The following is an 18196-nucleotide window of genomic DNA, read 5'->3' as shown; positions in this document are numbered from 1 at the left end:
AAACAATTCATTTTCATCTTGGGCCTATGCTCAATGTACCTATTCATTTTTATGGTTTAGCTATTTTTATGGTTTAGCTAAACTTTAAAATGAATAGGTACAATAGAAATAAAACAGCCTATTTGTAGATGACCTGATAGTGTATTTAGAAAATCCAAAAGATTATGCAGGTAAACTTTAAAATGAATACGTACCTATTATAAACCTTTAAATGTCTAATTCTTAAACCTTTAAATGTCTGTATCTTGCCTGATTATACTGATTAGATATCTTATAGAAGGTTGAAAAACATGATTTTAGTCAACATTCTATTTTATTCCCAGTCTCTGGAGGAGAGCTTTAACATTTCACCACTAAGAGTGAAGGTAGTTGTGTTTTTTGGCTATACTTCCTATTAGATTAAGTTAGTTTATTTCTATTAGCTTACTTTCTGTATGGCTAAGACTATTTAGTTACATGGTAAAAACTTGAGGCTTCAACAATGGACCAATGTATATAAGACCTCTTGACTTACAATAAAAGCATCACTTCAGTGCCGTGGAAAAAAATGATCTTTTAAGTAAATGATGATTGATCAATAGCATCTCTCTATCTATATCAATAATATCAATATCTATTTCCATTTATCTCTGTATATGAATCAATCCTTATGCTATACACATAAAAATATTTCAGGGAATTATATATCAAAATGCAGAATATTAAGCAACAAAATGTCCAAAGACAACTTGGAAAGCTAATTACATGTAGGCCAGGATTTCCTAAGCAGAACACAAAACCTGCGAATCATAACGAATAGCTTTTCATTAAGGCACTGCATTAAACAGAAAAAAGACAAGACACCAACTGGAATAAAGTATTGCAATGCATACATCCAATGAAGCACTTATATATAGAAAAAAGTCCCTAAAAATCTGTGTGAAAAAGCCAGACAGCCCATGTTAAAAAATGGGCAAAAGACTTGAGTAGGTGCTTCACAAATAAGATATCCAAAATGGCTAACAAACATATCACTTTACAATCACAGAATAAAAATGAAAAAGAAACTGACAATACCAAGTGTTGGTGAGGATGTAGAGCAGCCGGATTCTTGGTGGTGTCTGTACCCTGGGCATGGCCCTCCAGGCCTTTCCATGCTGGCCGTGCGTCCAGCTACTGGCCACTGCATGTTTCTGCTTAAGGACTTTCTCTGGCCTTAAGAATGGTTCTGTTGGTAAGAACAGCAGGCCAGCGGTATCAAGAGAGTTGGGGTATTTATACACCACTCCAGTCAATCTTTGGTCAGGAACCTAAAGATTGACTCCCTGATGTGTGTTCTACATTTCCAGAGATCTTCAGTAGGATTGAGCTCTAATTGTCTGCAGTGGTACTTGCTTGATAATGCACCCTTTATTGGCTCTGACCTCTCCTCCATTTCACTTCCTCACTCCTCATCAAGATATTCTGATAGGGAATATCTTTATTTGGAATATCTTATATCTTTATTTGGAATATTCAAATTCTTACTTTAGGTTATATATCTGGGGAAACCCAAATTAAGACATATGCTATAATCTAATAAAAAGTTTACTTAAAATGAAAAGGGCATGGGATATAGCTCTCAGTTTTGGAAGGATAACAACTGTCAATATGGCTTAGGAGAGATTGGTTTAATGATGCGGTGTATTAGGACATACCTTGCCATGATGATCAATGTAAAAAGTGCATTGTCACCAACACAGATGGAAATGTTATGATAGGATCAGAAACTGTGCTAGAAGTTTCATAGTTTATCTCACTCAGTTATTATCATTATTATACTGGTGAAGCAGTTGAAAGTCACAGAAGCAAAACAACTATTCAAGATCCCCTTACAATTTCAGGATGAATTGGAGGATATCAAACCTGAATAACTCTCTAAGGCCTGATGGTCAGCTGTTACGTTGGCCAGGTTGTGAAGGATCCAGATGAGAATTGAGGAGCTAACGCACTCTATCTTCTACTCAATGAGTAAACCAATGAAGTCGTAAAACAGCGGAATACCATGGCGAGGTTTTGTGAAATTGCCTTCTGGCTTCAGGATGGAAGATGAGGAAGGGGAAGGGCAGGAGGCAGGGTAGTCATTGCAATAACCCAGGGCTAAGATGTGAAGACTGAACCAGGCAGGGGCTGGCTATAGAAATGGCAAAGAGGGGGTGGATTTTAGAGATATTGGCGGAGAGGAGCGGGTAACAAGTCTTAGTGACCAATGGGGGCTGAAGAAGAGGAAACACAGTTTCTTGTTTCGGCTGCTGGGTGAGGACAAGAATTTTTACTGAGGTTGCTTCAATGATTCACTGTTCTTATAACAGGGTTCCCCCTGGTGGTAAAATAAAACCAGGAACAGGATTTCTCGTCCTGGGTACCTGTTATTGTAGGAAACAGCTATGCAACTGAACATAGTCCCAGCATCATAGAATAAGGATGCCCTTTTCCTTTAGTGGTGGCAAAGAGCCACATCTAAAAATAACTAGAAGCTGAGTCAGAGTTGCTGAAACCAGGAAGCAGGGCCCAAAAACAACCTTCATCCGCTCAAGCAAGGTGGCTCTGGCCACCTTCTCTCTCCAAGATGTCTCCATGTAGCTGGGAGGGAGGAGTTGGCTGGTATCAGTGACACTGAATCCAACCGGCATTGGGAAACTCCTCTGGGGAATACTGATCTTATTCCTTAAAAGCATGGCAGAGGAAATAGAGACTTTAAAGCCAGATTCACCTGTGTTTGAATCCACATATCTGCTAGTATCAGTTTCTCCCTGTGTGAATTATACACAGTAGAACCTAAATGGTTATGAGGTTTGAGATAATGTGTGTAAAGCACCACCAGCTTGATGCCTTTTTAACAGTTGGAGATGATGAGGATGATAATGATGACTTTGGGAGCTTAGGAGATGGCTCACGTAGCCCTTTAGTCAATTAGTAGAGGGCTCTGATTGATCTCATGAATATGATCATAAAAACTGGGAGTTCCAGGGTGGGTGTGGTGGCTCGTGCCTGTAATCCTAGCACTTTGGGTGGCTGAGGCATGTAGATCCCCTGAGGTCAGGAGTTTGAGACCAGCCTGGTCAACATGTTGAAACCCCATCTCTACTAAAAATACAAAATTAGCTGAGCATGGTGGTGCATGCATGGTAATTGCAGCTACTCAGGAGGCTGAGGCAGGAGAATTGCCTGAACCTGGGAGCTAGAGGTTGCAATGAGTCAAGATCACACCATTGCACACAACCTGGGTGACAAGAGCAAAACTCTGCCTCAACAAACAACCCCCGTAAAACTGTCAGAAGCCCGCAGAGCCAGGTACTGCATCCAAATGGACAAGGTGGCACCCCAGACAGATTTCTGTTTGTGCTTTTTCTCTTTATGTTTAGGCATTGCCCTTGGAAAAAACAAGAGGAATTTTCTAAAACAGGTGTGTTTGAATAGGCCTGAGTCATCCATCAAGACGTGATATTTCAGAAACTTTCCGTTTTGAGGCTTTTCATGCTCCTGATTAAGTATAAACACCTTGCTTGCTGTATAAATACACATGGAGTGTAACCTTTTCCTAAGTAATGCAAGACCAACAGCTACAAAAGGAGCTGAGAAGGCAGCCACAGCACGATCGCATCTAGTGGTTTCCTTTCACAAATCCCTTAGGATCCTGGAAAGGTTTAGTATTAAAGCTCATGAGAGTTTCCCCTTGAAACCACTGCAGCCTGGTTTTTTTTCTCCCCAGGAGCTCTGTGTATTAGTTGTTCTTATCCACCTGAAAGCTTTTGTAAGCTCCCTAATAAAAACAACTGCATTTTCTCGGCTTAATTGCATGTTATTGAGTGGTTGGTGTGTCATGCTGTAAATGTACAGTAATGAGACATGTTCTGTTCATTAGGGACCACCAACACACTAAGCAAATGGTAAATCAGCTATTTTATTGATGTGTGCAGAAAGTAACTCCTTACATGTCAGAATGTAACCATTAAAAAAAAACCTTACTTTATTGCACCACACACAGACTGTAACATGCTGAATAGCAAAATAGTTTGATAAGATGAATCATTTATTATACATTTCATAATGAAAAGGGTCAGGCTTTCCTACTGCAGTGCTATTCTCCCAGCCTCATTTTATCTGATACTGTCTTCTTCTCTGTTCCTTTGATTCCAGATTGCTTCGCAGAAGGATATAACAACTGATGTGTGGTGGGTTTTTTCTTTGGCTTTTTTTTTTCCTTTTTTTTTTTTGTTTTTGAGTCGGAGTTTTGCTCTTGTCACCCAGGCTGGTGTGCAGCACAGTGGTGCGACCTTGTTTCGGCTCACCCGTGACTTCCTAGGAAGTCGCGTGTTCCTCCTAGGAACAGGCGAGTCTCCTGCCTCAATGTCCCAAGTAGCTGGGACAACAGGTATGCACCAACGTGCCCGGCTAATTTTGTATTTTTTACGGGGTTTTGCCATGTTGGCCAGGCTTGTCTTGAACTCCTGCCTCGGCCTCCCAAAGTGCTGGGATGACAGGCATGAACCACCGCTCCCAGCCCAACCGATGTTTCGTAATTTTTCCGGACACAGCCACAACCTGTGGGTGTTTGGGTGGGGGTGGGATGCAGACTAAACGTATACAAACAAGCCTGCCTTTGGGTGAGTATAGTTTTAGAAGCTCATCTCTAAGAGGTAGGAACCAGCATACTTATTAAGTGAGGGAACAAGTGACATAACCAGTCCCCTCTCCCCATACTGACTCTCCACCACTTCTTCCCTTGCCTAAGCCACGGGGTGGCCAAGTTCATGAATAAAGTGGGGGATATTCAATTTTCCTCATAACCTGAGGCAAGGCTAGCCTCAGATTGTGACAAAGCAAACAGAAGGCATCTTCTACATGTCTGAGCAGTCCCCAGCAGTTCCACGGATTTGAGGGGGCAGAGTGGAGCTTATGGAGTAATTGCTAATTGATGGCCAGTCCTATTCCCAAAAGCAAAGAAGTTGAAAAGCAATTTTGTATAGTATTCTAAAAAGTTGTCAAAAGGAAACAGTGAAAATATTTTCAAACAATAACCTAATTGCTCTTTATTAACTCAATAAAATGTGACTTTATATATGTTTTTGAGTTTTTCCTATCATTCACTGTTAACTTTATAATTTCTGAAACTTTTAAATTCCTCCAATTCTTCTTTGCTACATTTGAGCAGGATTTTGGTGAAAACGTAAATGGGTTACTTTGTGTATAAGGATTGCAGCAATTATATCTACATAGATTATAAATATTTGTGTAAACATCATTGTCTTAATCCAGACAGGTCCCAAGCCAGTGAGCCTGAGATGCATAATAAATGAATGGATACCGTAATCTGTGTATGTGTGCTGTGGATGGGTGTTGTTAAAAATTATGCATACGTGTTTTTGCTTATTGGATATGTGGTTCTTCCTTTTGAGAGTGTTCTGAGTTCAAACTAGACCCATTCCTTGTTTTGGCTCAAAGCTGTTTTTCAGTCATAACCAACTGTGATGGGCATACATGTAACAAGTGAAGCCAAAAGCTTGCACCTTTCTACGTACTCAATTTTTCCCTTCACCTTTGCTGGTGATCTCTGGATGTGTGAGCCAAATGTGTGTATGTATGACTCAGTAAAACATTTAATCAAAACAGTGTCTTATCTTTTCTTTCTTTCTTTTTTCCTTTTTTTTGAGACAGAGTCTTGCTCTGTCGCCCAGGGTGGAGTGCAGTGACACGATCTCAGCTCACTGCAATTTCCGCCTCTTATGCTCAAATGATGCTCCTGCTTCAGCCTCTCGAGTAGCTGTGATTACAGGCACCCACCGCCATGCCTGGGTAATTGTTATATTTTTAGTAGAGACGGGGTTTCACCATGTTGGTCAGGCTGGTCTCGAACTCCAACCTCTGGTGATCTGCCCACCTCGGCCTCCCAAAGTGCTGGGATTACCAGCATGAGCCGCTGCGCTGGATCTAAAACAGTGTGTTTTCAAAGAAAACTTTGAGTAAGAATAACTTAAACCACAGCAATGTGAGAATGACCACAGTGACTGCCTCTTACCTTCCGGTATCCCCAGAGCTGGTTGCCCTTCATGCCATGACAGTCATAGAGTGTGACTGGGCTGTTGTGTGAGATGGCATCGAAGCAGAATTTCCGGGTATGCAGTGGCTCACCAGGTCGAATATCTTCCCTCCATCCAAAGGTAAAGAGCTAGCAAAGCAACAGTAGCAGAACAGCTGCAGTGAGTTTGATTTGGAGAGAAGATGCGAGGGCAGGGGGAGGGATGTCTTTTAGCAATGTAAAACTCCTGCTTTGTGATCTACTAAATAAGAGCTAAGTCTCAGCATGAGAGAGGTGTTGGAAAGGCACATGTCATGAAGCGCTATAGCAGCAACAGCTGCACTTTTGGTGCAGGCTGCCAAAAGATGTAAATGAAGAGTTTCCAATCAGGTACCAGAGAAAATAACAGAGGCTGGTGGAAAAAGAGGTTGTGGAGGGGCATGGAAGAAGGGGATTGAAGGCGAAAGAGTAGGAGGACATAAGGAGGAAAGATGGTGGGGAAAGAACAAACAGGCTTTTTGTTTGTTTGTTCAGTTTGAGACCGAGTCTCGCTTTATCTCGCAGAGTGGAGTGCAATCCCAGCTCACTGCAGTCTCCACCTCCCAGGTTCAAGTGATTCTCCTGCCTCAGCCTCTTCAGTGGCTGGGATTACAGGTGTGTACCACCACATCTGGCTAATTTTTGTATTTTAGTAGAGATGGGGTTTCACCATGTTGGCCAGGTTAGTCTTGAACTCCTTGACCTCAGGTGATCTGCCCGCCTCGGCCTCCCAAAGTGCTGGAATTACAGGTGTGAGCCACTGTGCCTGGCCAGAAAGTCTTTAATAACACTCTACAATCTTTACTTAGATAAAGTATTACTAGAACAAATCCTACACAGTTTCCCCAAATTTGCAGGTTAACTAAAGAGACAAGGAGTAGAGATGAGCTGAATTGATGCTAGCACCTTGAAAAATCTAATGTAAAGGAAAGCCAAGCTTGATGAAGCAAAGAATAGGCCCATTAATTTCCTAGGTTGGTAAGAGTAGTTCTGCAGGGCAATGTAGAAAGTTTTAGATTTTAACTCACAGTAAGAAATGCAGTACACACACACACACACACACACACACACACACACACACACCCTTCCCTTGGCTCCAATATAAACAGACGTTTCATGAAATATTATTTACCTTTATTGAATTAAACTGACTCTGGTATTCCATCTCAATCTAAAATCTCACAACCTTTTCACATGAACCTTAGAGAATAACATTCAAACTGTTTAACATCTTAGGAACTTGCCGCAATCTGGTCTTTGCTGTTGTTTCCACCTACGGTATTTTCCTTCAAATTTATTTTCCAGCAATGTTAAAACATTTGTAGTTCCTCACACAGTCTAGGCTGTACATTTCCTTCTGTGCCTTGTTTGTGTCAATCCTTCTGGTTGGAAAGCAGACATATCACTAGTTAACCTAGGTAATGCTCATCAGTCATTCAAGATTTAGTTCAGGTGTCCGCTCATCCAAGAAGCTGTCCTCTTTGAACTGCTTACTCCTTCCCATCCCTTACCTTATTTCATCATGATTGTCCATTTGTTTCCGTAGCCCTCCCTAGACAGTGAGATCCCTGGTTGCAGGGCTTGAATCACTTTTACCTTTGTGTTTCCAGCACCCGGAACAGTTTAAGACACGCAATAGATCCTCGATTAAATTTCTATTGAATAAATAAAACTCATAATTATCTGTTATATGTTGAGATAACTATCCAAATAAATGAATGTCTTTTGGTCTCTCAAATGAGTTTGTACTGTTTAATTACAACAATAACAATGATACTGCTTATGTTTTGAATTTTCAACTTCGATGACTCTAGATTCAGTTACCTATTATTGGAACAGAAATTAATAGAAGTTTCCTGGCCAATAAAACTACCACTGACTTTGATTAAATCTTTATTTTATTTAAATAGCACATTTCCCTTGTACTATAGGCCATCCAATCAATGTGGGAACAAGTGGTCTTGATTGATTTATTTCCCTCTCAGTCTCCCTCTCTCTCTCTCTCTCTCTTTGGTTTTTATACACTCAGAAGGCCAGAGCTGAAAGGGACTGTAATCACTGCTTAGTACAGTCCCTTACGAGTCAGTTGGGGAAAATCAGGCCTGCAGAAATTGAGTGTCTTGCTTCTACCACACCTCAAGTGTCCCCCCCTTCTTTGGTAGATTGCCTTTTCATACTTTTTATTAAATGCATCAGTTAAGTCCAAAAGAATACCTGTGTTACAACAAACACAGGCAAGTCTCTCTGTTGGACAACTTTATTCACCTATTGTAACAATTATATCTGAGGGCATCCTTAGGTGACTTCTGTTTCCTGTTTCTGGGTATTGTAGTGCCATTATCATGCTTGGATTTGTAGCCTGATGGTTAGCCTGTCGTTTTCACAGTTTCTTATGTATTATTATTACCTGTTTATTACTTTCCTTTATCCAAGGTGATACATCTTCAGAGTGTATCAATTGCTTTATTATTCTGCACCTATGATTAGGTAATTTTTTTCTCTCTTAGGTCTTTCACATGCTTCTTATTGCCATTTATCTTGTTTCAATGCCCATGTCAAACCAACCAGGCATTGATTGAGTCTTTTCATTAGGCACATTTTTCTGTGTGAAATCTTGTCAATGCAGAAACAGATAGATATTATGAAATTATATTCATTGTTTGCTTTTGGGAATGTTATTGTGACATTTATAGTTTGTCTTCACTCTTGGCCTGCTCTTTTTGACAAAAGAATTTAGATTTTGTTCAGGTTTCCTGTACAATAACCCTTGATTTTTTTTCAACCTTAAACTCCTCATTGTTAAAGTAAGTTGATGTCAGTTTCTCTGCTTTCTTCTTTTGAATGATCTTTTAAAACATAGATTTACAATGTGTATTAGTCTGTTCTTATGCTGCTAATAAAGACATGCCAGAGACTGGATAATTTATAAAAGAAAGGGGTTTAATTGACTCACAGTTCAGCATGGCTGGGGAGGCCTCAGGAATCTTACAATCATGGTAGAAGATAAAGTAAACACGTCCTTCTTCATGTGGTGACAGCAAGGAGCAGTGCCAAGCAAAAGGGGGAAAAGCCTCTTATGAAACCACCAGATATCATGAGAATGCACTCATCATGAGAACAGCTCCCATGATCAAATTACCTCCCACTGGGCCCCTTCCACAACATGTGGGGATTATGGGAACTACAACTCCAGATGAGATTTGGTGGGGGACACAGCCAAACCACATCATTCTGCCCCTGGCCCCTCCCAAATCTCATGTCCTCCCATTTCAAAACACAATCACGCCCTTCAAATAGTACCCCAGAGTCTTAACTCACTCCAGCATTAACCCAAAAGTCTAAGTCTCATCTGAGACAAGGCAAAGTACCTTCTGCCTATGATCCTGTAAAATCAAAAGCAAGTTGGTTACTTCCTAGATACAATGTGGGTACAGGCATTGGGTAAATACAGCCATTCCAAATGGGAGAAATTGCCCAAAACAAAGCCATGAAAGTGTGAAATCTAATAGGGAAGTCGTTAAACCTTAAAGTTCCAAAATGATCTCCTTTGACTTAATGTCTCACATCTAGGTTGCACTGACGCAAGAGGTGGGCTTCCATGCCCTTGGACAGCTCTGCCCCTGTGGCTTTACAAGGTACAGTCCCCTCCTGGCTGCCTTCACAGTCTGGCATTGAGTGTCTGCAGCTTTTCCAGGAGCACAGTGCAAGCTGCAAGCTGTCAGCGGGTCTACCATACTGGGATCTGGAAGATGGTGGCTCGCTTCTCACAGCTCCACTATGTAGTGCCCCAGTGGGGACTCTGTGGGGTCTCCAACCCCACATTTCCCTTCTGCACTGCCTAGCAGAGGTTCTCCATGAGGGCCCCTCTCCGTGAACACACCTCTGCCGGGACATCCAGGTGTTTCCATACATCCTCTGAAATCTAGGTGGAGGTTCCCCAACCTCAATTCTTGACTTCTGTGCACCCGCAGGCCCAACACTACATGGAAGCTGCCAAGGCTTGGAGCTTGCACCCTCTGAATCCATGGCCTGAGCTGTACCTTGGCCCCTTTTAGCCATGCTGGAGCTTAAGCAGCTGGGACACGGGGCACCATGTCCTGAGGCCACTTTCTGCAGCAGGCTGGAATTTCTTCCCAGAAAAAAAAAATTTCTTTTCTCATCTTTTGGTTGCATACTTTCCAACTTTTATGTTTGCTTCCTCTCGAATGCTTTGCCATTTAGAGATTTCTTCTGCCACATACTGTAAATCATCACTTTCAAGTTCAAAGTTCCACTGATCTGTGGGGCAGGGGCAAAATGTCACCAGTCTCTTTGCATAACAAGAGTGACCTTTACCCCAGTTCCCAACAAGTTCCTGATCTCCATCTGAGAACATCTCAGCCTGGACTTCATTGTCCTAATCATTATCAGCATTTTGGTCAAAGTCATTCAACAAATCTCTAGGAAGCTCCAAACTTTCCCACATTTTCCTGTCTTCTTCTGAGCCTTCCAAACTGTTTCAACCTCTGTCTGTTACCCAGTTCCAATGTGGCTGCCACATTTTTGGGTATCCTTATAGCGGCACCCTACCCTACCAGTACTAGTTTACTATATTAATCTGCTCTCATGCTGCTAATAAAGACACACCTGTATGTCTTTGTTATAAATAAATTATAAAGGGTAGATTATAAAGGAGAGAGGGTTAATTGATTCACAGTTCAGCTGGCTACGAAGACTTCAGGAAACTTACAGTCATGGCAGAATGGGGAGCAAACACGCCCTTCTTCACATGGCAGCAGCAGGGAGCAGGGCCAAACAAAAGGGTAAAATCCCCTTATAGAACCATCAGATCTCGTGAGAATTCAGTCATTACCAGGAGAACAGCATGAGGGTAACCACCCCATGATTAAATTATCTCCCACCGGGTCCCTCCCATGACACATGGGGATTATGGGAACTACAATTGAAGTTGAGACTTGGGGACACAACCAAACCATATCACAATGTTAATTCTTACATCTTTACTTTAATATTAATGTGATATATGTAAAGTTGCCTGGTTCTCTTTGTATTATATGAGTATGGTCACTGGATTTGGTACTGCAAGCACACCTATCATCGCTTGCTCTTGCTACCTGGATTGAGACAACAGAAACTATTTTTCTCTGTCTGTGGATTGTAATGTTTTATTTCATCATTACGAGGTTTGCAGAAACCTGAGATACAGCCTGTTCCTCCCTGCAGTTTGCACCCAACAGTATGCTTTGTCTTGATAGTGACACTCTATTTTCCCAAAGAGGGAAAGAGTCTGTCCGCTGGATGCATGCATCAACTTGCTTCTGTCTTTGTTTGCGAATCTTCCCTCAGGTCCTGGAAAGGGAGCCAGTGTTTGCTGCCTCGGGAGGATTAAAGCCTGGCTGCAACATTTGTTCCTCAGCATGACATCAGAGCCTGCTGCTGGGTCTGTGGAGGGGGAACAGTCAAACTAGGCCAAGAGGGCTCCTCCTCCTCCCTGCTCCTCTCCCTTGGACTCAAGGGGAGCTGGGGAGTGTTCTTTCCAGACCTTATAGTCTTATTAGGATCTATTTTTGTTTTTCTTTCTTGATCCCCAAAGGAAGCATAACGCTACCATGATATCAAACAGCTATGCAGATCACCCTAGCAAAATGAATCATACATTTGCTTCCTTCACAGAAAACAGTCACCACCAGTGTTCTGCAGCAGAAGGCATTTTCTTATACAGGTTCTTCAATTGACTGTTTTATTTCCCATGTAACAATTTTGTTTATTCACTTTTTAAAAATTGCTGCCACTTTTTTCTTTTGAAATTCTAGAGCATTTCAACTCTAACAAGTCTCCTTTTGTGTTCTTTGAATGCTTTTGAATTAAAAAGAAAACCCATAATTTTCATGTTCTGATATGCTTTCCTCATGCAGGAATTTTAATCTAAATGTGGAAGAGTGATTCCTAATTTTTATAAGTTACTGAGTAATATATTGAATAAAGCTTACAGTTAATTACTGGCAAATGAAACAGCTTGTAATGTTTAACCTCCAAGTCAATATATGGCAGTATTTCAAATATGATGCATTTTTCACCACTTATCAACCGTAGTCAATCCTACTGTAGCTTCATTTTTAGGATCTCTAGAGACAGGAAATCTTTTCAAAGAGCTATATTAAGCTGGTTTTTCTGTTTTGCCTATGTAGTTTTCTGCTTGTCTAGTGCTGCTCTCTGGTGACCATTTCTTAAATTACAGGCCATAGATTTTTGCAGTTTAGCCTGGGGGTGGGGGGTGGAGGGTGCGGGGGCGTGGAGCGGGTTGCGGGGAATGAACCAACAATTTTTTAAGTGTGTGCAATATCGTTGCCTTTGTTAACATCCATGTTCAGCTGTCAAATAAAATCCGCAGGCTAGAGCAGATTTTATTCTAGAGCATTGCCGGATAGAGATACTAAACCCAGTTCAGGCATTTTTAGGCCTCCTTTATATTCACCAGCTGGCCACATGTGTTTCTTGGTTGGGCTGAATAGAGATGGTAGAGAGGAATTTAGTCCAAGAAATGAAGTTTTTCCTGATGACTTGCTCCTTTTTCTTTTTGAAAAAGTCCTTTTCCACTCTAGATGCCGGTCTTTCCTACAGTTTCTAAACCTTCTCTCTTGCTCCCAGGCTGAAGTCAGAATTGCTCGTTGGAATTAACAGTCCAGCACTACTCCTCAGGTGCCTGGTAACATCCTCCATGGTGCTTATAGAAACAGACAGAGGAAGGAGGAGGCAAACAATTTTTCACTCATATTTGATTCCTATCAATAAATCCTGGAGTCACAGAGCCTTCTTTAAAACCCATCTGGATTTACATACATACACACACACACACACACACACACACACACACACATATTATTATATATATATAATATACACACACATACATATACATACATACACACACATATATGTGTATGTGTATGTATGGCTGTATACACACACATATGTATGTGTGTGTGTGTGTGTATATATATATATATTTTTTAGATGGAGTCTCTGTCACCCAGTCTGGAGTGCAATGGCACGATCTTGACTCACTGCAGCCTTTGCCTCCCAGGTTCAAATGATTCCCTGCCTCAGCCTCCTGAGTAGCTGGGACTACAGGCATGTGCCACCATGCCTGGCTAAGTTTTGTATTTTTACTAGAGACTGGATTTTGACATGTTAGCCAGGCTAGTCTTGATCTCCTGACCTCAAGTGATCCACCTGCCTCACCCTCCCAAAGCGCTGGGATTATAGGCACAAGCCACCATGCCCAGGCCTGCAGGGTATATTTGAGTGAATAGTAACTAGTATTTGCTGACTATGCTGGGAACAGATAATTGAAGCCAAAGTCCCAGCTGCCTTGGACCTGAGAGAGGTTTCTAATTTGGTGTTAGCATAAAGGGATTTGTGGGTGTTTGAGAGAAGGAAGGCAGGAGGGAGAGGATATTGCTCTGCACCTGGTGCCTGTGCAAGATGCTGCTGCAAGGTTTATTCTCCTAACCACCCTGTCCAAGATGGAAGAACTACAGCCTAGAAGGATTTAACAATTTCACAAGGCCACACAGCTTAAACTAAAATCCAGGTTGGCCTGGCTACAAGGCCCACAGTCCTTCCAGAATACCACGAGGCTGTGAGGAGAGGGTTCAAAGGTCAGATCAGTGGCTAGAGGAGAGGCACTGCGGATGGACTGAATGACTCTGGACTGCGTTGTGGACTTGGTCTGTGGCTGTTTCCCTCACATCGTGATGCTCTGCATTGTAAAGTGTGGTAGATGTGGGGCAGGGAGGGGCAGGGAGGTGGAGTGAGGGAAGTGAATCTCAGCACATCTGAACAACTGTTCAATGTCCTGCGCTGGGCATGGTGAACCTGCTCCAGTTTAATGTACAAGATGAACACTGGAGGAACACAGGAGGCAGTAATGCGTTACTGGGAACTGCTTGCTTACCTTTTTGCTTTTCATAAAAGGTGAATATGATGAGTACATAAATATCTGCTATGATGTTTTCTATAGCTTTCAATTGAAGTAGTTCTTTTTTAAATTTTGAGACGGAGTTTTGGTCTTGTTGCCCAGGCTGGAGTGCAATGGCACAATCTCGGCTCACTACAACCTCTGCCTCCTGGGTTCAAGCGATTCTTCTGCCTCAGCCTCCCAATTAGCTGGGATTAGAGGTATGTGCCACCATACCTGGCTAGTTTGTATATTTAGTAGAGACAGGGTTTCTCCATGTTGGTCAGGCTGGTCTCGAACTCCCAACCTCAGGTGATCTGTCTGCGTCAGCCTCCCAAAGTGCTGGGATTATAGGTGTGAGCCACTGTGCCCAACCTGAAATAGTTCTTAATTTAAAATGAAAACAGTGAAAAGGGTTAGGTGAGCTGAGTGGTATGCACCTGTGGTCCCAGCTACTCAGGCTGCTGAGGCAGGAGTATCGCTTCAGCCCAGGAGTTTGAGGCTGCAGTGAGCATTGATCATATCACTGAATTCCAGCCTGGGTGACAGAGCAAGACGCCATCTCTAAAATATAAAAAACAAAAACACTAAAAGAGAGCAAAGACAATTTTACCCATTATTTTTTCTCTTTCGTAGGTGACACAGTATCAGGAAAGCTGCTTGCAAGGACTTCCAAATTTCTAAGTGGGTTAGAAATCACACACACTTAAACTGAGTTGCATTGATACGTTTTTCGATTAAAAGCAATACAGTTTTACATAGAACAGAATAGTGAACCCAGAAACAAATCCTCACCCTACAGTGAACTCACTTTCAACAAAGGTGCAAAGAATGTACACTGAGGAAAAGACAGTTTTATTAATAAATGGTGCTGGGAAAACTGGATATTCATATGCAGAAGAAGGAAACTAGACCACTATCTCTTGTCATATACAAAAATCAAATTAAAATTGATTAAAGATTTAAATCTAAGACCTCAAACTATATAACTCCTGCAAGAAAACGTGGAGGAAACTCTTGGGCCATTGATCTGGGCAAAATTTCTTGAGTAATACCCCAAAGCACAGGCAACCAAACCAAAAATAGACAAATGGAATCACATCAAGCTAAAAAGCTTCTGCACAGCAAAGGAAACGATCAACAAAGTGAAGAGACAATCCATAGAATGGGAAAAAATATTTGCAAACTACCCATCTGACAAGCGATTAATAACTGTAATATATAAGGAGCTCAAACAACTCTTAAAAAATGGGCAAGAGATTTGAATAGATATTTCTGCAAAGAAAACGTACAAATGGCAGACTGGCAGATGAAAATGTGCTAGCATCATCGATCATCAGAGAAATGCAAATCAAAACTACAATGAGATATCATATCACCCCAGTTGAAATCGCTTATATCCAAAATGCAATGACAAATGCTGTTGGGGATACAGAGAAATAGAAAACCTTATCCATTTTTGTTGGGAATGTAACTTAGTACTATTACTATGGAAAACAGTTTGGAGGTCCCTCAAAAAACTAAAAATTGAGCTACCACGTGATCCAGCAATACCACTGCTGGGTATATACCCAAAAGAAAGGAAATCGGTATATTGAGGAGACATCCACACTCCCATGTTTGATGCAGCACTGTTCACAATACCCAAATTTGGAAGCAACCTAAGTGTCCATCAATAGATGAATGAATAAAGAAAATGTGGTGCTATACACAATGGAGTACTATTCAGCCATAAAGAAGAATGAGATCCTGTCATTTGCAACAGCATGGATGGAACTGGAGGTTATTACGCGAAGTGAAATAAGCCAGGTATGGAAAGACAAACATTGCACATTTTCACTTATCTGTGGGATCTAAAACTCAAAACCATTGAACCCATGGAGATGATAGTAGAAGGATGGTTACTAGAGGCTGGTGAGGGTGGTGGGGGGTGGGGGCGGGTGGCAGGTGGGAATGCTTAATGAGTACAAAAAATAGTTCAAAAGAATGAAAAAGACCTAGTGTTTGATAGCACAACAGAGTGACTATAGTCAATAATAATTTAGTTGCACATTTAAAAATAACTAAAAGAATATAATTGGATTGTTTGTAAACCCAAAGGATAAATGTTTGAGGGGATGAACACCCCATTTTACATGATGTGATTATTATGCATTACATGTCTGTATCAAAACATCTCATGTACCCCACAAATATATACACCTATCATGTACCCACACAAAAAAAGCAAAAAGAAAACCAAAAATCAAATTACAGCCTTAAAGTATTTCCCAAAGTCCACGCTGGGGTGTCGTCGCTTACATCCTTCACGTGTAAGATTAAAAACTACTACAACGCAGGAGGCCCGTGTAAAGTGATCTGTTCACGGTCAGGGGAAAAGCAAGGTTAGATAATGTCACAAACACACAACAACAGAGTCATTAAAACCATGCAATTTAGTTGGAAGTGTTCCACAGCACTCTGCAGGCTTTCTGTGCTCAACTCTCATTCTGGGAAAAGAAATAAGGTTAGAGTTGTAGTCCACATTTCTCCCATGCTTTCTCATATTTAAAGCATAACTGTGTGTATTATCTGAACTGATTATCACATCTGCTCTTAGAAGAAACATAAACGGAGACTAAGTGATTCACTGAACTGCAGGGCTGGCTGGTGACACAGCTGCCTCACTCCAGGTTCCACATGCACCATCTGCACCATGCGGAGATTTGTTCCGGCTGCATGCCCCTGTGTCTGCCTCAGCCCCCCACTGGCTCCCGCTGCCCTGGCTTCCGGGAGCTGACGCACCTGTTCATGAGACCATGTTCGTTCAGAACCATCCTTGACACAGATGTCCAGCCTCAGCTCTGTTCCGGTGGCTCCATGCTTGCTGTCCACACAGAGATTTGCTGCTATGTTTCGGATCTGTAGAAAGGTGAAAGAATGTTGAGTGTAGGGCTATGTTATATTTTATCACTGGCTCCTAACAACCACAGTATAGATTAAGTAAGACCTAGATGATCTTTTTGATTACATGCATATTGAATGAGACTTTGAATTTGTGTGCAATTTATGAAGAAAAATCAGGGAATTAAATGTAACGTTGAAGCCATCTTCACAGGCTTAACAAGAATTCTGGGCAGAAATATAGTTATAATTAAGTATTAATCAGTCTGCACTCTGACCTACTTCCTTGTCACCGAAACTCTGTAGCACTAGATACTCACCATTTGGATCTCCATTGTTCCTATACATAGGATTTCTACCATTACAATCATATGGTTTTTGTTTAAGAATTGCTTAAGCAGATATTGAATTCCAGCAGAACAGCTGAGGGCAGCCAGTTTAAAGACCCTCACAGAGGAAACGGATCAACATGAGAATATTGTTTCTTCCTTCTGTCCCATGACCTCATCCTGCTCTCTGTGACCAATCAATGATCTCCCAACTTCAGCCTATTCCAAAACCCTTAAAAATAAATCCTAGCCCCAAGCTCCTTGGGGGGACAGATTTGAGGTTTCCTTCCATCTCCTCATTTGGCGGCCCTATGATTAAACCTCTTTCTCTGCTGCAACCCCATATCTTGGTGTATTGAATTGCTGCACGCATCAGGCAACAGACCTATTATGGTTACAACATGGTCCACTCTGCATGCTACAGAACACGAGATGGTTAAACAACCAAACTGCAGCTGCTTGCCGCAAAGAATGTGTTGATAATGCAATATAGGGAGCAGCCTAGAGTTCATGACTTCAGTAAAAGTGAAGACTTTCCTTTTTAGACAGTGCTTAATTTGGATTTTATTATCTTCCTGCTTCAAAGCACCTTCCACCATTATCATGCTAGCGGGAGAGAGATCCAGTACGAGGTGGGTGTTGCAGATACAGTAAGTGATGGAGGGGCGTGAACCACTTATCCCTGCATGGTTCTGTGCAAAACGTGGTGACCTTTGGTTTCAGTTTGACTACAGTGGTATCGGTCTATGCCTATTGTCGTAGTTTAGCATTGCTTTGGATGATAAATTAAATGTCACTCTAGAGTATTAGCAAAATAGGAAAGACAGTATTAATGCTGAAATACTATACTGGATAAAGATTCTCTACATAAAACCTGACCTTTGAAAATTTGCAGAGTGGAAAAGGATAATTCTTAACACTGATATAAGGAACTCAATACTTAGAGGT

At 41.5% G+C, this 18196-nt stretch overlaps 1 protein-coding gene across 1 annotated transcript in view; it reads right to left on the bottom strand.

Moving 5' to 3' along the window:
• GALNTL6 (polypeptide N-acetylgalactosaminyltransferase like 6) overlaps positions 1 to 18196 on the bottom strand; it is a 232000-nt gene that overhangs the window by 15698 nt on the left and 198106 nt on the right. The window contains exons 6-7 of the mRNA XM_017498515.1: positions 16821 to 16937; positions 6038 to 6187 (exon numbers count right to left, since the gene is read on the bottom strand). Of these exons, the coding sequence (XP_017354004.1) occupies positions 6038 to 6187; positions 16821 to 16937 (267 nt within the window). The remainder of the gene's footprint in view (positions 1 to 6037; positions 6188 to 16820; positions 16938 to 18196) is intronic.

The sequence above is a fragment of the Cebus imitator genome, unplaced genomic scaffold, assembly GCF_001604975.1.
Source record: "Cebus imitator isolate Cc_AM_T3 unplaced genomic scaffold, Cebus_imitator-1.0 Scaffold243, whole genome shotgun sequence".
Taxonomy (NCBI): Eukaryota; Metazoa; Chordata; class Mammalia; order Primates; family Cebidae; genus Cebus; species Cebus imitator.
Note: the sequence above shows the minus strand (reverse complement) of the source record. Positions and strands in the feature narration are given on the sequence as shown.